This window comes from Seriola dumerili, unplaced genomic scaffold, assembly GCF_002260705.1.
Source record: "Seriola dumerili isolate Sdu_G_001 unplaced genomic scaffold, Sdu_1.0 BDQW01000477.1, whole genome shotgun sequence".
In the NCBI taxonomy this organism is placed as follows: Eukaryota; Metazoa; Chordata; class Actinopteri; order Carangiformes; family Carangidae; genus Seriola; species Seriola dumerili.
Window position 1 is genome coordinate 24,981 of NW_019174732.1, and position 23,251 is coordinate 48,231.

The following is a 23,251-nucleotide window of genomic DNA, read 5'->3' on the forward strand; positions in this document are numbered from 1 at the left end:
AAAGATGTGTAATATCAAAGAAAAGAAACTAGATTTTAAGTCATATCATTAATGTTAGAGCCATGAGACAGGTTACTGGATCCTTTACTGTGCCTCTCACACCAGACAAGCATGCATTTATCTTTCAGCTGATTGCAGCAGAAGCAGAAGGAAATGTGTTGGTGAGAAGGAGCAGTAACATTGTTCCATGTATAAGAGCTGTAAATACCGAATACAAACATTTGCATTTTCTGGGGAGGAAGTTTCAAAGTGTGAAAAAGGACTGATTCATGTTTCATCTGACACAAACAAGACTGCACCATCTTTGTTTGATTCACTGTCTGCAGAGTGAAGTGGCATGAGCAGTGTTCTCTGCAGTGGAGTAGCATGTCTTTTTTTTTCTTTATAAACATACAGAGCACATCACAGTTAGCTTGTACAATAAGTCAAAAAATGCTATTATAGACTGTTTTGTGTATCAGCAGAGCCATGGGCACCACCATCATAAAACAGAAACCACTGTCAGACACACACACCATATTCCCCAGACTCAGCACTTTTCAGTTCCCAGCTGCACAACTGCCGACTGTCAGGGTCTCTCTCTGGAAACTCACATGAAGCTTTGTGAGATGACAACAACTGAACAATGGCCGACCAACGGCCGAACAATGACTGAACAATGACTGAACCACGGCCGAACAACAACTGAACAATGACTAAACAATGACTGAACAACGACTGAACAATGGCTGAACAATGACTGAACAACGACTGAACAATGGCTGAACAATGACTGAACAACGACTGAACAATGGCTGAACAATGACTGAACAACGACTGAACAATGGCTGAACAATGACTGAACAACGACTGAACAATGGCTGAACAATGACTGAACAACGACTGAACAATGGCTGAACAATGACTGAACAACGACTGAACAATGGCTGAACAATGACTGAACAACGACTGAACAATGGCTGAACAATGACTGAACAACGACTGAACAATGGCTGAACAATGACTGAACAACGACTGAACAATGGCTGAACAATGACTGAACAACGACTGAACAATGGCTGAACAATGACTGAACAACGACTGAACAATGGCTGAACAATGACTGAACAACGACTGAACAATGGCTGAACAATGACTGAACAACGACTGAACAATGGCTGAACAATGACTGAACAACGACTGAACAATGGCTGAACAATGACTGAACAACGACTGAACAATGGCTGAACAATGACTGAACAACGACTGAACAATGGCTGAACAATGACTGAACAACGACTGAACAATGGCTGAACAATGACTGAACAACGACTGAACAATGGCTGAACAATGACTGAACAACGACTGAACAATGGCTGAACAATGACTGAACAACGACTGAACAATGGCTGAACAATGACTGAACAACGACTGAACAATGGCTGAACAATGACTGAACAACGACTGAACAATGGCTGAACAATGACTGAACAACGACTGAACAATGGCTGAACAATGACTGAACAACGACTGAACAATGGCTGAACAATGACTGAACAACGACTGAACAATGGCTGAACAATGACTGAACAACGACTGAACAATGGCTGAACAATGACTGAACAACGACTGAACAATGGCTGAACAATGACTGAACAACGACTGAACAATGGCTGAACAATGACTGAACAACGACTGAACAATGGCTGAACAATGACTGAACAACGACTGAACAATGGCTGAACAATGACTGAACAACGACTGAACAATGGCTGAACAATGACTGAACAACGACTGAACAATGGCTGAACAATGACTGAACAACGACTGAACAATGGCTGAACAATGACTGAACAACGACTGAACAATGGCTGAACAATGACTGAACAACGACTGAACAATGGCTGAACAATGACTGAACAACGACTGAACAATGGCTGAACAATGACTGAACAACGACTGAACAATGGCTGAACAATGACTGAACAACGACTGAACAATGGCTGAACAATGACTGAACAACGACTGAACAATGGCTGAACAATGACTGAACAACGACTGAACAATGGCTGAACAATGACTGAACAACGACTGAACAATGGCTGAACAATGACTGAACAACGACTGAACAATGGCTGAACAATGACTGAACAACGACTGAACAATGGCTGAACAATGACTGAACAACGACTGAACAATGGCTGAACAATGACTGAACAACGACTGAACAATGGCTGAACAATGACTGAACAACGACTGAACAATGGCTGAACAATGACTGAACAACGACTGAACAATGGCTGAACAATGACTGAACAACGACTGAACAATGGCTGAACAATGACTGAACAACGACTGAACAATGGCTGAACAATGACTGAACAACGACTGAACAATGGCTGAACAATGACTGAACAACGACTGAACAATGGCTGAACAATGACTGAACAACGACTGAACAATGGCTGAACAATGACTGAACAACGACTGAACAATGGCTGAACAATGACTGAACAACGACTGAACAATGGCTGAACAATGACTGAACAACGACTGAACAATGGCTGAACAATGACTGAACAACGACTGAACAATGGCTGAACAATGACTGAACAACGACTGAACAATGGCTGAACAATGACTGAACAACGACTGAACAATGGCTGAACAATGACTGAACAACGACTGAACAATGGCTGAACAATGACTGAACAACGACTGAACAATGGCTGAACAATGACTGAACAACGACTGAACAATGGCTGAACAATGACTGAACAACGACTGAACAATGGCTGAACAATGACTGAACAACGACTGAACAATGGCTGAACAATGACTGAACAACGACTGAACAATGACTGAACAATGACTGAACAACAAACGAACAATGACTGAACAACGACTGAACAACGGCCGAACAACGCACTGAAATCAACTACACAAAATGAAAACGTGGAAGAGCAAGGCTTTTAAACACATTCTCTGTGGACTGTTACATTGGCCATATTCCTACCAGAGCAGCCTCGATGTATTTCCTGTGTTAAATGTGGTCATGTGGTTTTCATAATGAGAAGAGTACCTATGTGTATGTAACGTCAGATTGTTCACATGTTATGATGATGCTTTTATTAAAATGTCTGTAAATGTCATTTGTTTTGTTTCTGTTATTTTATCTGAATGTGAGGCTGGTTTCTGTCTCACAGTGGTTTTTAAGGTTACATTAAAAACAAACCTAGACACCAAATTATTCTGGGTCAATAATTCACCTTTCTATTTTTTCACCGTTTCACCTAATTAAACTAATATGACAGTTATTATATGATATGACTAACAGTTGCGCTACATTTAGAGCAGATACAGAGCAACAACATGCTTGTAACATTTGTTCTCATTTTAAATGCTCCACTGTGACTGAGTCTGTCTGAGCAGGTAGAGGACAGATGTTTACAGATGTTTGATGAGCAGCTGATCATTCTCTGTAGGTTTGTTGCAGCTTTAAGAAAATGAAAATAAACAACAGTTTTATAAGTTTTATATATCTGTGACAGGTTAAGTTCAGCAGGATCATCTTCACTAATGAACACCACATGTCACATGAAGTCACATGACTTCAAAACCACGATCACATGACTTCAATGTCTCCACCACTAAGCTCTGACCTCTTCTACTAAAGCCTTTCCTCTGACAGAGTTAGTGAAAGTTTGTAGAAACACAACCAGGCTGTAAAGGTGGACTGGTGAGTTAACCAGGCTGTAAAGGTGGACTGGTGAGTTAACCAGGCTGTAAAGGTGGACTGGTGAGTTAACCAGGCTGTAAAGGTGGACTGGTGAGGAGATCAGAGACGTCAGGACCAGGGAACCAGGTTTTAGGACTGTCTTTAGCTATAAGAAATGTGTGTGTATGTGTGTGTATGTGTGTGTGTGTGTGTGTGTGTGTGTACACAACATGATTGACACCCTGTGCAGGCAAATTAAGCTCAATCAAGTGTGTATGAGAATATATGTGCACAAGAGAGAGAGAGCTGCTGTTGTCAGCATGTGCACACACATTATTCCATCCCTCTGCCTCATCAGCAGCAGAGTGCTCTGGCTTGCTGCTGCATTTCTCTCCCTCTCCCTCCCTCCCACTTACCCTCTCTCCCTCCCACCCTCTCTCCCTCTCTCTATCTCCTAACCCGGACCTTCAGCTGCATCAGGAGGCTGCAGAGCGGCAAGCAGAGTGGGGACCGGCGCTAGCAGACAACATGTTTGACGGCACGCAACTACGTCCACCACAGGCAGGAAAAAGAGAGTGACATCATCACCTTCACACAGAGGAAAGAACAGCTGGAGGAGGACACGACTGGAGAGGAGAGATGTCAAGATGAGGTGAGTGAGAGAGGAGAGGATGAGGTGAGTACTGCAGTAAACTACAGTGTGATGGTGGTCGATGCTCCATCGCTGTGCAGATTCTCTTCTCAGTTTATTTAAAGACACAGAGCAAGTCAGTGATGTCAGAGAGGTAATTTCTGGAACATGTCAGGGTGTGAACGAGTCTGTGGTGAAGAACAAACACACATGGAGCTTCAGTCTCACAGTTACTGTATCAGCTCACTGCAGCACTCTGAGCTCCAGTCCCACTGGCAGAGCTTCAAGACCAGCTGGCACCAACAGCCTGTCCCACTTCAGACCAGGACCCGAACTGACAGGGGCATCTGATGGTCTGTGTTCAGACAGCAGTGCACACGTACCAGAGGCAGTTCTGTTCTCAACAAACACTGATGTAGAACATGATTTGTCATCTGAGCTGTTAAATTTGTGTTGAGATAATTTAACATAAACATCATAAACTGACTTGGACCCCCCCCCACCCACACACACCCACACACACACACACACACACACACACACACACACACACACACACATCAGGGGTCCACCTCCAGTCTAGATCAGAACACAGCTCAGTATGAGGATGTTGTGACTGACCTGGACACAGTAATGACGAACAGCTCCAGTCTGTCTGAGGACTATGAGTCCTGGACACAGGGTTCGGTATCGGTGACCAGCTCTGATAATCAAATCTATTTCACATCAAACTGTTCAAACTCTTTTGCATCATGAAGACTAACCTTGTATACACCCCACCCCCATCCCTCCCCTCCCCTCCCCTCCTCTCTGCAGAGCCTGGACCATGCCTGCCTGCTCCTCCTCTCTGCTCTGCCTGATCCTCCTGCTGCTGGGGGGCTGGGTGCTGTCTATCTGTCCCTCTGTGTGCCTCTGCAGACAGGGACACCGCGTGGTGGACTGCTCCTCACGAGGCCTCACCAAACTGCCGCCTGGTCTGCAGCACAACATCCACTTCCTCAACCTGTCCTTTAACAGGTGAGCAGCTGCACCTCTCAGACAGGTGACAGGTGCTGCAGGTCAGAGGTCACACATGGTACAGTGTTCATTTTACTATCATAGATCTTCTCTCCAGAGATCAGGGTTAGAGAGAAGAGAAATGGAAATGATAGGTTTTTTATTAGAGCTCACACACACAGAGGTGATTCAAAGAGCTGGACTTAAAAATAGATCAGGGAAAAATATAAAGACTAAAACAATGAAAAGTCAGAGGTGAACAGAAGAGTTCAGACAAGATCTTCTGGAAGTTTATTCCAGCTGTGTAACATCATGAGTTTATAAGATAGACAACAGTCTTCCCTCCTCACCAATAAAAACATGGTGTGTTTTAATCTGCTGCATAACAATAGCGTGGTGAAAGCTGCTGCAGCCTGACTGTTAAAAATAAGGAGCTGTCCCAGATAATGATCAGTTTGAGGCTCTGATGTGATTAAATTAGCTCAGATACAGAGTCAGGGTGGTGACAGTAAACAGAGGAGGAAGTTCAAGTGAATCTAACTTCTGAAGAAACAAAGAACTTCCTTCCTCTACAGAACATAAGTATAACTGATCACAAGTCTCCTCGGTTTGGGTTCAATAAACTCGAGGCAGAGCTGTGTAACTGACCTGATAATCTTCGGTTACACTGTGTTCACATCTGAACATTAGTAGAGTGCAAACAACCATAGATGTGTTTTTTAAATGTGACCTTCCTCTGACAGCCTCCAGGGTCTGGACAGTCAGCTCAGTCATTATGCCCACCTGCGGACACTGGACCTGTCCTATAACCGCCTGGAGAGCCTGCCCCCCGCCTTGCCGCGGTCTCTGTGGGACATCCGGGCGGCGGGGAACCACCTGCGTTCGCTGGACAAAAACGACACAGCGTACCACTGGAACCTAAAAGTCCTGGACCTGTCGGACAACGAGCTGGAGAGAGTGGTTTTCATCAACAACACGCTGCCCAGCCTCCGAGCTCTCAACCTCAGTCACAACAGGTTCTGGACTGTGCCCACCAACATGCCGCACAACCTCGAGAGCGTTGATCTGTCACATAACTACCTGGTGCAGATCTTGCCTGGGTCTCTGGACCGGCTGCCCAGGCTGGCTCAGTTCTACCTGCATGCTAATCGCTTCTCCTGGTTGTCTGAGGGGGTGTTTGACAAGCTGACGGGGCTGGATGTCATGACTCTGGGAGATAACCCCTGGGCCTGTGAAGAGGAGGAGAATATCGCGAGGCTGCTCAGGTGGGCTGAGCAGACTCGTGCCACAGTCTTAGGCTGCCCGTGTTACACGAGACCCATCTGTGGACAAACCCACCCAGCGACACCGGGGAGGGAGTGGCACTCTGCACTGTTCACAGAGCCCCCGCTCTGGGTCAACGGCAGAGGTGAAGGACACAACAGTCAGTCGCCTGCGAGGACTGCAGAGGTCACGTCCAGCTACCAGGCCAAGTCTGCTCTCTTTGAGACCGGGATCTATCAGGGCAGCAGAGCAGGGAACGAGTCTGGAGACAACCTGCTGGTCTGGACATCTTCCAGCACTTTTGACAGTTTCTCCACTAGCACAACGACACGCCCACCGCCTTCAACCACGAAGCCCAAAGTCTCGCACTCACAGAATCAAGGTTGCGGCCTCCTGGTGGAGACTCAGCCGACTGTCACTCTGACTGTTTTGGTGATGACAGTAGCAATCAACAACTTCTGACTGAACACAGAGAAAATGACTGGATTAGTCTGGACTGTGAATGTACCACCAAGTAACTGAGCACCTTCATTGTCCCTGGTACAAACTGTTACTGCCTTCTGTCACTGTCAGCATCAGCATCATCATCATCATCATCATCATCATCATCATGAGCTCAACATGTGAAAGAAAATGTCTGTGAATCCCTGAACACAAAGAAACTGACAGAAAACTTGTGAAAACACGAGTGAACTGGTTCAATGCTCATCTCTCTGCTGTGCTTCATGATACTGATGCTTGTGCTGCTGGGCTCCTCAGAACCAGAGCTACAATAATCATATAGAACATCCATCACCATGACTGGCTCCTGGATTTACGACAGAGTAAAGGGCTAGTTCAGTGTTCACAGGAGAACACGAGGACTTCACAGAGCAGATGGAGGTGTGGATCAATGCAGTGAAGCCCGCTGATGTAATAAAGTGTGCAACAAAATAAAGTCTAAGTTGAGAAACCAAAGCACAAGAAACAATCATCCTGTTGAACAGAGGAAGTCGACCTTCAAACTAAAAGACCTGTTTTATATTAATGTTAAAATAATCCACTGACTCTTTCATCCCTGTGGTTTTATTTCAGCCGTGACCGTTTCTTTGTCAGAGTGTTTTTAAGTTGATGAAATAGTCCATGAACACTGGGCTGCCTGTAGCTGTAGTCACCTGCTACTCCTGCATGGTCACTGTCAGTGGTGGTTACAGTGGACCACAGTAGAGTCTGTAGTCTGATTTATCTTCTGTCTGGAGGAGACTTCAGAAACAAATAAGAGTTTCCCTCCAAACAAAGAACAGAGGAATCAGTCAGTTAGAGGTGGACATTATTGATCAGCATGTCCAGATCTGTTTCTCATGTTTACATCAGAATGGTGTCAATGAATCTGAGTTTAGACTCTGTGTGAGTCAGTGAAGAGACAACAGCTGTTACAGCTGTTATTAACATTATGTCTCAAATCCAGACGGACTGTTGACTGATTCAGTTGAACTTTATTGACAATAAAAAAATAAAAACAGAGGCTGTCACTTGGTCATTTATGGTCTGACTGGTAAACTTCCTGCTAGTGAAGGTAAATGTATAATGTGCTGGCCTGAGGTCAGGTCCCTGATCCAGAGAACATCAGACAGACACACACAGGGTCAGAAATGAATGAAAACCCTCAGGTAACAACAAGGTAATAAGGACAACAGACATTAGAGGAGGATGGACGTTCAGGTTCCTACCTGCGGGCCACGTAGTAGAACACTGGGTTCCCCGTCTTGGAGGTTCCTGCCTGGTAGAAGATGTTGAGGGTCTTTAAGGCTTTGAACTCTTCCTTCTCATGGACCTGGTGCCTGAAGACAGAGAGAGCTTCATTAATTCTCATTAATTCTCAGTGTAACATCAGGTTTTATTAGACCAACAGTATGTTACATGTTACAGACGGATCATACTGACTGAGTACAGAGATTAAACACAAACCACTGACTGTCTCAGAGGGTTCAGACTCTTATCTGTTGTTTGTAGAGAATTATTTATCTTAAAGAGAAGGAGCTCTGGACGCATCAGGAGGAAACCACAGAGGAAACACAGATGAACCCAGGAAGTTGGGATCAAATCTTAGAGCAACAGGAACAAATGAACGGACACATTCATCCTCAGACAGACAGCAGCTCACACCACCACACTGATCTCATGCTGCTGTTATCTACAAGCTGAAGTCGGAGTGAGGGTCTCTGCTGAATCCACCTGATGAGGCATGAGCTGGTTTACAACACTCAACTACAGCCCAGTCAAAGCAGTCGTCATATCTGAGTGTCACAGCTGATCATCAGTGGTATAAGTTAATTATGACCGAGACTGTGAACCTGTAGACGCACCTGGTCATGAACTCCTCAAACTTGGAGCTCGTCAGGTTGAGACTGGACCAGTGAGTGTCAGCCACAGGTTTGTGTTCAGGAGGTCCCAGGTAGGCGAGCAGGGTGGCCATCTTGTCAAAAGGTCGTCTGCCTACAGCCTTGTGATCCCTGGAGGTGAGATGATAATTACAAAGACTGTAGACAGTTTAGTCCTGAGACCATGCAGCAGGACACACTGGTGTGTGATCCTGGAGGTGAACCAGGTGTCCTGACCTGTTACTGGACAGGTACTGGCCGATCCTCTCCTGGTTGTTCCACAGCAGGCGGTGCAGGGCCAGCACGTTACCGTCACTGATGAAGGACAGACTGTGGTTGACAGAGTCACTGGGTGGAGAGTCAGACGCTATGTCCAAGAAAAACCTGTGGAGGAGAGAGGACAGTTCAGTACCTGGACCTGGAAAAACCTGAACCTGAACCTGAAACAACCTGAACCTGGAACCTGAACCTGGAAAAACCTGAACCTGAATCTGGAACCTGAACCTGAAACAACTTGAACCTGGAACCTGAACCCGGAAAAACCTGAACCTGAATCTGGAACCTGAACCTGAAACAACCTGAACCTGAACCTGAAACAACCTGAACCTGAAACCTGAACCCGGAAAAACCTGAACCTGAACCCGGAAAAACCTGAACCTGAACCTGAACCTGAACATGTGTGAAACCTTTAACCCTTCAGACACCAGCAGATGTAGTTTGAGTTCTCTGTTCAGACCGAGAGGTGGGTTGGCATCGTGCTCCAGGTTCTTACCTCCTGGCTGAATCAAAGTTGCTCTTCACAAAGTCATTAAAAGGTCTCATGTGTTCTTCTTTTGTAAACAGGACATGGTTTGCAATGCTCTGCAGAATCTGAAGGACAAGAAGAAATAGACAAAAAGCACATTAGACACTCTGCTACAGTACACCGTCATAGTGTCAGCAGGTCATGTGGCTGCTGTTCAAACAGTTACATGCTCTTTGAGTCACAGTGCCCACAGCTGCTGTAGACAGGTTGAGGTTGTTGGTGACTGAGCGATCAAAGGACTTCCCTTGATTCTGAAATCATGTCCTTGGAATCTTTCATTTCTTTCTTCCTCTGAATCCCAGGAATCCTTTCCCCAGAAAGGTTTCTCTATCCTGCACGTCCACTGTCTTCACACCAGCTCTACACAATGTTTACCCACACAATCAGACTACAGCTACAACAGCATTAACAGGGTTAACAGTATCTGATCTGTACATATGTTCTTCAGCAAACACATCAGAACACACAAGCTAATAATCCCAGGGTCTGACATGGGAGCACATCCTCTCAGGAATTGATGATGTCATTTCCTACCATTCAACACTACTGCACACCAAGATGAGTATTTGGTTTCTCCGTCTCATCCACTGACTGGGAGATGAAACGTTCCCTTCAGTCAGTCTCACCTTGGACATGAGTTTGAGACCCCGTTCTATCCTGGGCAGGGGTTTCTTATCCAAGATGCCGGCTTCATACGGAGACACAATCGCAGGGTTGACGAAGCGCAGGAACATGGCACTGCCCACGGCTCCGATGCTGTTCTGAGGGAAGCGCTGACTCACCACCTGAGGATGATGGAGGGAGCAGGGAGACAAAGGGAGATGTAGAACAGATGGAACAGAGGAGAGAGGGTTGAGCAGGTTTGAGCAAAGGGAAGGAAGAAATATTGAAAATGGATTTCAGTACATTTAAGAGCAAAAGAGGGAATGATGAGAATAAAATATACGTGTCGAAATGTGTAAGAGAGCAGAGTAAGGAGGCTCAGGAGGAGGAAGAGGAGGTTCATCCTGGGCTGTAACAAGAGAGAGAAGCAATCTGACTTGAGTTACAGCCCAAGAAAGAGATGAGAGGAAGAGCGAGACAAGAACCGACCGAGCCCTCTCTGCTGGAGATGAATGAAAACTGGGTCATCACAAAAAAACACAAGGCGATGAAGATGTGGAGCCGTACAGGTGATCGTCCAAAAACAGCACAACCAACACGTCCCATGTTGCTTTGAGGCAAAGGAGGGCTGCGTGACACATTCAGGGGGGTTATGACCTCACATCACAAGCTCCAGTCTGTCCCTCATCAAGTCCAGAAAGCTGAAGCATGACCGCAGACAGGAAGTCCACCCTGCATCGTCTTACTTTGAAGACCCCTTCAAATCTTCAAATTAAGATGATGCAAAGACATCTAAACAAATCCCTCATGTAGATTTTGAGACCTGCAGCCAGAACCACATCCGGTGGTCTACGGTCTAACACTGAGTGTTGTCTGTTGAAGATGTAGACCCATTTAAGCTTCTTCCAGTTTATAACAACTTGAGGTTTATTTCTGTAGTTTTGTTCATCGTTCTATGAGAAAAATAAAATGAATTTAACTTCTGCAACAGAACAAAAACACCCAAACCGACCACCTACCTTTAACATGTGAGCACACAGTTCTTCTGTACTGAGGGATGACGTGGTCACCTTTGGTTTTACCTCTAACTGAGGGTTACAGGCTCAGGAAGGTCCCGATCGCCTCATACACAATTCCTGTTTATCTCCACACACAGCACAGGGCGCTGTGGACAAGGAGCAGCAGCACACAGGTGGAGCAGCAGCACACAGGTGGAGCAGGGGGGCAACTCAGACCATTTAGTCGTCATCACAGAGGTTTTACATGAAGCCACGTTTCAAACCCCCTGACCCTGGTCCTGGTCCTGGTCCTGACCGTGAACCTGACCCTGTCTGATCAGCTCAGCGCTGGTGTTACTGATGGACTTCACTCCAACAGGGGAAGATATCTGATGAGCACAGAGGTGTCACTCCTCACACAAATGATGGACAAATCTATGAGAATAAACTGCAGATATTCTCTAACACAACATTCAGAAAGCTGGAGACTACGATCCAATCTCTGCGTCTTAACGTGAAACTGATTCTGTCGAACATCAGAAAAAGAGCAGAAGCTGTGGTCAGCTGGAATCACACGGCTAATTGTTCAAATGTCCCTCTCCTGCTCACCATCTGATTGATTGGTTGATCCAATTAATCCAATGTATTCTCAGAATGCTCCAACATGCAGTTTGGGTGGAGCATCAGTTTGAGTATGCTGTTAAAAATTAAGCACACCAGAGGGACTCATGTGATGACATCAACGCACACCACACATACTGTATCTACATGAGCACACACACCCTCCATCCACTGCCCAACAAACCAGAGCTGTACCTACACAGAGCTCAGTTCAGATTCATCAGCGTCTGTTTGTTTGGTGGAGGAATACTTCAGATGTCAGAACGTCCATCAAACAAGGCCATGGTCAATTTATTCAAGGGGGAGAATGGCTTGAACTAATTTTCACCACGTTTAGTCGAAAACTCCCTCCAGGACGTGCCTTCACTGCACTGTTTTTACCCACGGTGTGATTCCACTACACCTTCCACATGAGAATGAATCATCAGATATGAGCTTTTCACCAGGAACTAAAACTAAGAAACTAAGAACCAGAAAAAGTTAGAAGCACCAACATTGATCATGAACAATAGAAAGTGGAAAGTTTCAGGTGGGTTTTTATTTATCCTTGACAAATATGAAGAACCTGCAGAGTTCTCCCTGAAACCACACTAATATCCTGCCGTCATACAAACCTAACCTCCGGTCTCCCACATGTACAACACATACATACCAACACACATATATACAAATACATTCAGTGGTCAGTTCATTAGGAACACCAGCTCCTCCTTCGTGGAGGTCTCATTGACACTGGTTAAAAAGTGGTTAATTCAGCTGACAGAGGGCGCTGTGGAGGCCCAACAGCTGTTTGACCAGTCAGTCACTGAGAGAGAGAGGGAGAGAGAGAGGGAGAGAGAGAGAGACAGAGAGAGACAGAGAGAGAGACAGAGAGAGAGACAGAGAGAGAGATGTGGAGGCTCAACAGCTGTTTGACCAGTCAGTCACTGAATGTTTGATCACACTGGTGTTCCTAATAAACTGACAACTGACTGTACAACACACAAACACAGGTATGCATGTGTATATACATATAGCTATTCATATATGTATATGGAGAGGGAGAGAGAGAGGGAGAGAGAGAGAGACACAGAGAGAGAGAGAGAGAGAGAGAGACAGAGAGAGAGACAGAGAGAGAGACAGAGAGACAGACAGAGAGAGACACAGAGAGAGAGAGAGAGAGAGAGAGAGAGAGAGAGAGAGAGACAGAGAGAGAGAGAGAGAGAGAGACAGAGAGACAGACAGAGAGAGACACAGAGAGAGAGAGAGAGAGACAGAGAGAGACACAGAGAGAGACACAGAGAGAGAGAGAGAGAGAGACAGAGAGAGACACAGAGAGAGACACAGAGAGAGAGAGAGAGAGAGACAGAGAGAGAGAGAGAGAGAGACAGAGAGAGACACAGAGAGAGACAGAGAGAGACACAGAGAGAGACACAGAGAGAGAGAGAGAGAGAGACAGAGAGAGACACAGAGAGAGACAGAGACAGAGAGACAGAGAGAGACACAGAGAGAGACACAGAGAGAGAGAGAGAGACACAGAGAGAGACAGAGAGACAGAGAGTGACTGTTTATAAAGATGGACGACGTCTCCTCTTCCTCTGTAACGAGATGAAGTCAGACTTCCTGATACGACTGGTGACGTCATGTAGAGTTAGTCTGAGCAGAAGTGATCAGGGTATCAAGGTCCCGCCCACACTCAGCACCAATCGACCCAATCACAAGGTCAGTCACAGCTGTCAATCATGACGTCAAACTTCTGATTTATAGCATCAAATAACTCATTAAAATGAAAGTCGTCAGTGAGATCAGTGACCTGAAATCACAGACATCCAAAACATGGAGGGGGCGGGGCTTAAGACCTGACAGCCACCAGGGGGCAAAATGTGACTGTAGGAAACTACTTGTGTTTATATGAGAAGACTGAGGTGAGGAATCAGAGGGAGGACTTCATCAGAACATTTCATCTACACACCAGTCAGCTGGAGGCATGCAGGTGTGTGTGGAGCTGATTCGGTAAAATGAGATGGAGACACATGAGCTGAACGCAGATGAAATCATCTGAGAAAATGACTCGAGTTCAAACAGAGTCCAGAAAGAAAAGCAAAGAGAGAGAGAGAGAGAGAGGGAGAGAGAGAGAGAGAGACCCTGTTTCCTGGCAACTGTTAATTGAAAATATATCAATGGTGCCGATATTAGTACGATGATTTTAAGAAAGGGTTGTAGACAAAGTTCATATGAAGAGAGAAAAACAATTCCAGAGAGACACCAAATCAAAATCAAATTTAAAAAATGAAGAAATAAAAAATCAAATGAATAAGATGCAAAAAAAAAAGCTTTTTTTGCTTCAGGGGAAAAAGTGTCTGAGGGAAAATAGATTCACCAAACTTACTGCTTTTTTGTTTTCCTTTTTTTCTTTTACTGTGGCTTTATTCAGTAGAGAGTGGCAAGTAGCCTACAGAACAGAGATGAGCACATGGTCACAGCACCAGCTACACACACACACACACACACACACACACACACACACACACACACACACACACACACACCACTTCTCTGACCACTCGAGGTTTAAACACATTCACTTCTAGTCAAACACAGAAAAAACCAAACTGATGTAAGAAAAGTTGTTTGTTCAGGGGACTTGAAGCGTGTCCATGCATGAGCTGGTGTGTGTGTGTGTGTGTGTGTGTGTGTGTGTGTGTGTGTGTGTGTGTGAAATGGAGAATGAGAAAAAAAAGATGCCAACAGATGAAATCAAACACCCAGACCTCCTGTTGTGGGTGTGAATTAGTAATAAAGAATAAGGTGTGTTCACTGAGTTGTTGAGTGGGTGGAGCTTCTGGTCACTGAGGTGAGGGGGCATTGTGGCGGCGGCAGCAGCGGCAGCGGCAGCGGCAGCAGCAGCAGCAGCAGCAGTGTGTGTGTGTGTGTGCACTGAGGTTAGACTGGAACCAGGATCATCCTCCTATCATGTGATCACACCTAATCATTTGTTGGTCTCTACCAGCATCAGACTGTTAGTGACGACCTGTAATAACCCCAGAGAGAGCTGGAGGTCACACAGGTTTCCTGAAGAGACTCCAGCTGGAAAAACCTGATTTGCTTGCATCGCTCCAAACAGAAGTGTAAACAGACCGGTGCTCAGCTGTCCTGCTGGAGGGAATGTGGGGAAGAGATTGCTGATCATGCTCGAGTCTTCTGGACTTTTTAAATGTTACATTTATATACCAATATAACATTCACATCCATCTGTCTCGGACATGATGGACCGAGCAAAGAAGATTCAAAATGCTGGACTCTTTATCAATACTGTCAAAGATCCTCTACAACAGATGACTGACTCCATACGAGCCAATGAGAAAGATCCTTTAGAAATATTGAATGTAACGTGATATATGAAATTTGCCTCGGCTTATTGATCATCCTCTATTCTCTTGTTATATTTTCATCTGCCTGTTGTTCACATAACATGATTCATAAACACATGGCCCCTCGTCTCCGATGCTGCTTGTGATTTTCATGGACAGGATGTTGAAGCAGAGCTGGGGGGACGACGGGGTCCGGGTTGGTGTGGTCCGATTCTGTCGGACCCTCACATCTAGGCTGGACCAGAACAGTTTACAGTTGACTGTGGAGCAGCTGGACCAGAGTCCTGGGTCTCTGCTCCCTGTGCACTGGGAGATTTTAACCATCAAGACTTGTTCACAGTCAGGCTCAAATGGAGCAGGATGGACTGGTGTCCACAGGAACGTGGGTGTTACACTGGACCGGTTTGGTGAAGAGAGCTGAGCTGGAAATCGGTTCATGAGCTTTGGCAGTGACTCTGTTGAGGGTAGAAGCTCAGACATCTGAAGGTGCTCTGAGTGGATTTAATCAGGATCCTGCTGGTATGAGGCCCCGGGTCCACCCAGAACATGCTGGAGACTATAAACCTCTTTCGGCCTGGGACAGCTCGGGACATAAATGTTTTTAACAACCTTAATGAAACCTGTCATTTTCCAGGTAGACCTGCTGACCTGCCGACCCCTCAGGCTGGACTCTGCTGTCTGTCAGACGGATGTGATCGATATCTACTGTAGCTTGGTAAAACTTAGCAGTGTTGCAAATGTTGATGATCAGTCAGTGATATGAGACAAACCGATGTCAAACTAAAATGCTCCGGGTTGAGTTGGTGTGGAGCTCGGACCTGGTTGTGGTGCTAAACCCCTGGATAATCTGGCAGTGTCGGGTCGACCATCCATGGTGTTCCATCATCCAGGTCTAATGAGCCTCTAGCTAACTCTCCTCAGCTGCTAGACCCTCCGAACGAACCACAACAGTTCCAGTGTGTGTGGAGACTCTGAGACCAGCAGGGACATCAGGGAGGGGGGTGATGGGACAGCTGGGACCGCAAGACTGGAATAGGGTGAGTGGATGGTCTAGGGACATCATGTAATTATGAGTCCACAAACAGCCACAGTAACAGCTGGTTTTCAGTCCAAGTCCAACTCATAAAACATGACTATGAAACAGGAAATGAAGACAGCAAATTAAAAGTAAGAGAAGAACAAAACACAAGAGGTCTTAACAGAGATCCAATAAAAATAAAGCAGATTTCAGGTAAAAACACTCAGAGAAACCAAATCCTGCAAGGTTTGGATGGTGGGTCCAGGTGGGCGGGGCTTGGTGACTGCTTTGTTGTGACATCACAAAGTTCCAGAAGTCCTGACGGCTGGTTTTAAGGCTCAGTTTCTGAATACAGGCTGTGTGCATTTCTCTGTGGACTGAGGCTTTGATACTTTCACAGTATTAATATAGAAGCTAGAGCTGATCTATAATCACACTACACATGGACACAGACCTTTACACTGGAGGGGCTTTAAAGTGAGTGAAATAACAGAGTCCATCACATCATGTTGTAAAATCAAACCTGCACAGCCACTTTGTGTTTCGTGTGTAGTGGATGTTCAGGTCTGAGAGAAAGAAGTTTGAAATCTTTCTACAGGAGTGTCCTGCTGGTCTGAGGATTGCTGTGACTCACAACAGCCTCAGTCCACATCCACTATATATGTATATATATATATATATATATATATATATATATATACATAATAATGATAATAATAATAATAATAAAGGCACTAAATGCTCCTTAAAGACTGATGAAGGCTTCTGAGATCATGATCAGATGATGTGACAGACAGAGGCAGGAAACAGAGACACAGCAGAGCCAGTCTACTCTGTGGTGATCAAACGATTAGGTGTGATCACAGTTCTCAGTCTCACCTGTTTGAGAATCATCCACTGGGAAAATTTTTACCTGGCAACAAAAGCAGAGCTTCATTTTACTAGTTTTTGCCATCATCAGCGAGACTCACCTTCACCTGGTTTAACATGTGATCTGTATGTGGATGTGTTCAGTTATACTGTGTATAAGGCCTGTTACTGTGTGATCAGCCGAGCAGCTTCCTCTTTGTTTCTAACACGCCATCTTCACACGTCACTGCGACTCTGTCCTTCAGCAGGTTACAGTCAACAGTCTTAATTTGTATATTATTTATGTATGGGGTCATTACGGACAGTATTACTTTAGAATGTGAGTGTTTGTAATATCAACGAGTCAAATCGAGGTCACATGGTCAAACACTGTTTAAATGGAACTCAACTCATTTATAACTATACTTCCTCATCTTCATCCTTCTCCTCCTCAGCACTGACCAAACTGTAATATTTCTACATCAGCCTGAAACAATTAATGATGAGAAGATTAAATGTTCTTAAATATTTGCTGGTTTCCTTAGTAACTGAGGATCGCTCACGTTTTTAACCCTAACCCTAGGCTAGCTAGGTCGGCTGGTGCAACACCCGGCAAAACAATCTTACCTTGGGTTATTTAACATCCGCTCTCTAACCAACAAGGCTCCTCTACTCTACCACCTAATGACAGATGGCCGAGACCTGACAACAGCTGAACAACTTTCCACAGCTCCATCAAACTCTTTCACCTGGGTTTTGTGGTATCTTGAGGTGCTGAGGTGAAGGAGTGATCACCGCCGACACGTCTTTACTTGTAATCCAAAAGAAGTTTATTTACAAGAAAGAAACAGTGTCTAAAATGCTGAATCCTGGAGCATCTCTGCCAATGTGAGAACCCTCTTCTGCTGTCTCCCAGACCCCTCTATTGATCTGTCTCATCCCACCTTTGGGTTGTGCCTCTCTTTTAATAGAAGGGCCTTCACACACCTCTGGTCTCTAACCTCTTAACCTTTCAGTCCAAAAAAGGACCCACACATCCTGAGTGTCTTATATAGTAGGAGACAGAAAACCTGAGGAGTAAGCAGATTTACCCCTAATGCACATTCCTTACACTTAACTTATATTGTATAGTTTCAAGGAAACCTTTGATAAAACCTTAGTTGACACCCTTCTTTAACTTATTAATAAAACTGACATAAAGGAAGAACCTACAACAATTTAGACTGTTGAAAGAGGAAGAAATGAAGTGGATAATACACTACAGTTTCTTTACCTCTGTCGACCCTGTGCCTCTCGAAGGGGCAGACGTCTCACGATACTCAACAACAAGAGGTGGAAAGTATCTTCTGTACCTCAGCAGTTATCTGTGGCCACAAAAACCAAGGGTCCAGCTCCCACCATACTTTCAACTGTTTGCGGACTGCTAAACCTCTGGGGAACTACAGTGAAGTGAATACACCATGAACTCTGATGATGGCAAAAGCTAAGAAAACCAGGTGCTGGTTCAGTTTTAGTGTCTCAGGTAAAGACTGAGCAGGTGAAGCTGTTGTGTCATGACATGACCAAACACAAAGGTCCTGATGCATCAGTGAAGCAGAGTGTAGAGAGCAGGAGAGCTCAGAGAGTGTAAGTGACACTGCACACACACAGGTAACACACAGGTAAGGGGAGAGAGGCTGGGTGAGCAGCTGGGGGCCGTGGTGGGGGGTCGGGGGGTCCTACCTGGTAGAGACAGTGGCAGACGCTGCGGAGCTGTGGAGGGAACTCGCTGGATGAACCGATGATGGCCTGGAAGAAACGCTCAGTGATCTGCAGCAGGTTCCTCTGGTTCTCCTCCAGGTTCTCGCCTTGTTCCAGCCTGATGAGAGACACAAGAGACCTTATGTTCAGAGACCAGGACCAGGAGGGATTAACCTCTGAGGAGTCAGATAGGTGTCAGTGTTTACATTAAAGTCATATAAAGTATTCATGTAGTCCAGTTTAGACTCTGAGTAAACGCCTTATGATTTCACAGTGTATAAATCAAATTGACTTAATAATGTTACATGTTATAGTTCAGGTGTCTGCTGATGAGCCTTTTAAACATGAATGCTTCAAATCTAATTATAACCAAGAACTACATAAAGTAGAATTTAGTCAAAACATTGACACAGTTCCCCGGAAATGAATGTGATCATTTACATCATATTGGACATTGTAACCATACACTGAAGAAATACTCCTGTTGATTCTATCATTTTATTTATTAGTTTAGCAATAATAGCAATTGATATTAATCTAAACTATATCACCTAGCCACAGTATAGTTGTACCTTCCATAACATAAATGACAGGAAAAGCAGAGTTAAGGTCAAGCGGTTCATCTCTAGCCTGGGTGGAACAGTGTGTGTCCTCTGTGCTGTGATGCTGCCCTCTGCTGGTCATTCTAACCCCAACCTCTGCAGCACTTTAATGTGGGGGTAGAAACAGAACGAGTCACCCTAACCTTTCCTAAAGATTCTTCAGCCTGAAAATCAATTATGGCTCAAACTGCTGGAATAAATGATCAACTTTAATGTGATTAGTTGTACAGTCTGGGGGTGGTGCTGGGTGGGGAAGGGGGTTCTTTTCTCAAACAAAGCATGATTCAAATATCAACAGCTGCTGTGAATACATGTATTATATAAATGAAGGAAGAGTAGAGTCACTCATCGTACCAAACATCATGAAGTGCCTCAGTGTGACAGAATGAACACCTCATGCTGTCAGAGCAAAGGTTCTCACCTGGTGGGGTCCACCTCAAAGCTGATGTGTTCAGGAGTGGTGATGACACCTCTTAATAAAGGCTCCAGGAGCTTCTGCAGGTACGCTGCTCCGTACACCTGGAATCATATAAACAGGGTCAGGAAGTTACCTGATGCCGTGAACCTGTAGCTGTGTCATGACGGAGCCGCTGCTGTGTTTCTACCTTGAAACAGAAGGTCATTATTTTACTGGCCAGGCTGTTTCCTCTGAACAGAGTCTGCATGGAGTCGGCCAGCTCCACCTCTTTAGAGAACATGTTCCACAGCAGCTGGTAGAGGAGGTGGCGGGAGTCGAACAGCGTCACCAGGACTCGGGCCAACTCGTCCTGAGAGACACGTGACAAAAAAATCTGATTTATAAAAATGATATTTATGTGTTGCTGCAGCGTAGTAACATATAAATGAGCTCTTTGTTCTCATGTAATGTGCTGGAATAAAACTCCATCTGTTCTCATTCAACACATTAACACACGTTCCTTCTCCTTCTCTCTCTGTAGATGTGTTCTTCCTATCTGAGACCGTAGACCCTGGTCCTGCTCCACACCCGCTGCTACTACTATTATGATTCGTTTTAATCTCTCAGGTTTCTACCTGCGCCACTGACAGCAGCTCCTGCTCACGGGGGGCTGGTGTCTGTAGAAACATTATAAAGAGACGGTCTACACCTGGGTCCAGATGCAGAAATGATGCATACACACAAAAACATGAGCACATCATTTCCCGCACATAGACTGGTCTTTATAAACACAGAGTGTGACCTCACTCGTTCCTGTGACCATGTGAACACACGGTTTCCATAGTGATCCAAGTTATATTGAAAACACGAAATAAAACGAGACCTATTATTTAACAGAAATTAAAACTTCATGGAGCTTCATTCATTATCATCAGTATAAATTTTACAATTTTACATTTCAGAAACATAAATAACTGTGTTTGTGTTTAATGTCTTTATCATTGTTTGTTTGTGGTTGTGAAACTGTTTGATACTATTTTAATATTGACTGATCTCAGTGTCGGAGCCTCTGGAGCCTCGTTCACACTCTCTAATAAAAGAAGCTCAGAGTGAAGCTGAGGATGTTTTCACCTCAGTTTGTTTCTTCTCTGTGTCTCGTCACTTGTTTCTATACAAACTGATTGATTAAGGGAGAGTCTTCATCATCTATGGAGAATTGTGGGAGTGGAAATGAGGCTCGTTCACATGAGTGAGATTTATAAAGAGGAACCATGTAAGGAGACCTGGTCTGAGACAACTTCTGGTTCTATGTAAATAAAAGTGTCAGAGAATCATTCATCATGATGTGGTACACACCCACTGAGACCCAGGAACCACATTAGCCAGCGCCATGGCGATGGGCAGCTCTCCCTGGTCTCCCATCATAGTGACCAGCTCCACCAGCCGCTCGAAGCGGTCGGCCAGCACCGTCTCTGCCAGCGTGTCGAATTCCGTTCCCTGCTGCAGGATCTTGGTCAGCACCTCCATGAAGGTGGCTCGGGTCTGCAGGTCTTTGTGGTAGCCCAGACCTGGAGAGGGAGACATCAACACTGGTGCTCATGGGAAAACTGCAGTGCTCCTCACAGTTAGCTTATCTGATTCTGTGGCCGACTTACCGATGGAGTGCATGAGGCCGCTGTCCACGTTAGCGTTGAGCAGGTTGGACATGGCCAGGACGGTGCAGTGGCGGAGCGAGGCCAGGCGGCGAGACATCCCTCTCTTTCGACCCCCCACCGCCTGACCCTCGTCCTCCACCTCACTGCAGTCGTTCAACAGGTTCATGAACAGAGTGAAGTACCTGCACAACAACAGATCATTCATTAGAGAGGCCTCTTCTTCTGCTCAGATATCCCATGATGCAGCATTCCTACACACAGTCAGTGTATTTAAAAGGCACTTATATCACTTGGTTACTGTGATCCAGGAAGGGGAAACCTGATTTCTCTTCCATGTGTACAGGTAACAGGGTGTCTACTGAGCATGTGCAGGACTGCAGGCAAGTAAAGTGACAGATTTCAGTGGCTGATGATTCTATAGAGCGACTGTCCTCGACAAACTTAAACATGTGACTTAAACACATTTCACACTGAGCTCATTGTTCAGTGATTTAATAACAACATTCTTCAGTGTTCAGCAGGTCTCTGCTCCTTTCATGTCATCTCTAAATGACTCAGGTGAGTTCAGGCTCAGGTGCTACAGACACAGACAGTATGTTCTTACTTGAGGAAGAGCTGAGACTTGGCCTCCATCAGTTCTACTCCGTCCCCCTCCTCCGGCTGCAGAGGAAGACCAGCTAACAGAGACACTACGGCCTCCATACTGGCCTGGTCCAGGTCCCTGCACATGCACACGCACACACACACACACACACACACACACACACACACGCGCGCACACACACACACACACGCGCGCACACACGCACACACACACGCACACACACACAGAAGGAAACAGTGAGGGAGGGCTCTTTCGGTTCCTTAGACTGCATTAGTTGAGTACATGTGACAGAGTTGCACCTCGTCAGGCACTTGATGTCATCATCAGCAGCTTGGTTGGACGTCCCCATCACCCAGTCTGTCAGGTACTCCACCATCTTGTTCCTACAGTATCACAGAGACAATTAACACCTGAGTACCTGTGACTCCCCGCCCACCGGCTGCACTCACTCACCTGAACTTCATCTCCTGGCAGAAGGACAGGTCGTCTCTTCTCTCCATCATCACCTCAACCAGTTGGCACAGCTTGGTTTTGATCTGGATCGCATGGACCACGTTGCCCAGGATTCGCACATACCTGAGGGGAAGGAGCACAGGTGAGTCAGACTCTGTTCAGTACAGGTGAGTAAGTGTCAGACTCTGACTCTGATTTGTTTTCTAATTAACACTTCTGAGATAGATGACAGATCACTGCACAGTGTTAAGCACTCCAAGCTGTCACCACAGGGTGTCGCCAAAACCACCACAACAGAGACGTTTATCTGCTCTGCTCGTTCAGACCAGTGGTCCTGACCTGACCAGGTTGAGCATCATGGTCTCAATGCTGGCCTGCCCCAGGTGTTCTGAGCTGCCCTCTGTGTGGTTATCCAGCAGGTTCTTCATGATGGCGATGGTCTGCTCGACAAACTGGGTGTTAGTGTCATTGATGGGAACCTGGAAACAGGACAAGCACTGAGGTCACCTCACATGGACACAGAACCGGGTTACACACACACATAAATAAATATGTGTGTGTGTGTATATATATGTGTGTGTGTGTGTGTGTGTGTGTGTGTGTGTGTGT

General features: G+C 45.6%; 2 protein-coding genes across 2 annotated transcripts in view; one reads left to right on the forward strand and one right to left on the reverse strand.

The window, feature by feature from the left end:
* nf1 (neurofibromin 1) overlaps window positions 1–23,251 on the reverse strand; it is a 74,399-nt gene that overhangs the window by 20,500 nt on the left and 30,648 nt on the right. Inside the window, exons 21-35 of the mRNA XM_022763478.1 lie at window positions 22,982–23,121; window positions 22,643–22,765; window positions 22,489–22,572; window positions 22,190–22,306; window positions 21,586–21,767; window positions 21,287–21,498; window positions 20,139–20,300; window positions 19,955–20,052; window positions 18,914–19,049; window positions 14,343–14,405; window positions 10,379–10,537; window positions 9,720–9,817; window positions 9,185–9,331; window positions 8,933–9,079; window positions 8,297–8,407 (exon numbers count right to left, since the gene is read on the reverse strand). Of these exons, the coding sequence (XP_022619199.1) occupies window positions 8,297–8,407; window positions 8,933–9,079; window positions 9,185–9,331; window positions 9,720–9,817; window positions 10,379–10,537; window positions 14,343–14,405; window positions 18,914–19,049; window positions 19,955–20,052; window positions 20,139–20,300; window positions 21,287–21,498; window positions 21,586–21,767; window positions 22,190–22,306; window positions 22,489–22,572; window positions 22,643–22,765; window positions 22,982–23,121 (1,979 nt within the window). The remainder of the gene's footprint in view (window positions 1–8,296; window positions 8,408–8,932; window positions 9,080–9,184; window positions 9,332–9,719; window positions 9,818–10,378; window positions 10,538–14,342; window positions 14,406–18,913; window positions 19,050–19,954; window positions 20,053–20,138; window positions 20,301–21,286; window positions 21,499–21,585; window positions 21,768–22,189; window positions 22,307–22,488; window positions 22,573–22,642; window positions 22,766–22,981; window positions 23,122–23,251) is intronic.
* On the forward strand, window positions 5,155–7,049 carry LOC111235143 (oligodendrocyte-myelin glycoprotein-like). The gene is made up of 2 exons (XM_022763479.1): window positions 5,155–5,345; window positions 6,068–7,049. The coding sequence occupies exons 1-2, from the start codon at window positions 5,155–5,157 to the stop codon at window positions 7,047–7,049; spliced, it is 1,173 nt and encodes a 390-aa protein (XP_022619200.1).

Excerpts from the sequence above, each read along its gene's own strand:
- LOC111235143 (XM_022763479.1), top strand. The coding sequence starts at position 5,155 with ATGCCTGCCTGCTCCTCCTCTCTGCTCTGCCTGATCCTCCTGCTGCTG. Across the intron at positions 5,346-6,067 it reads CTCAACCTGTCCTTTAACAG|CCTCCAGGGTCTGGACAGTC; the intron begins GTGAGCAGCTGC and ends TTCCTCTGACAG.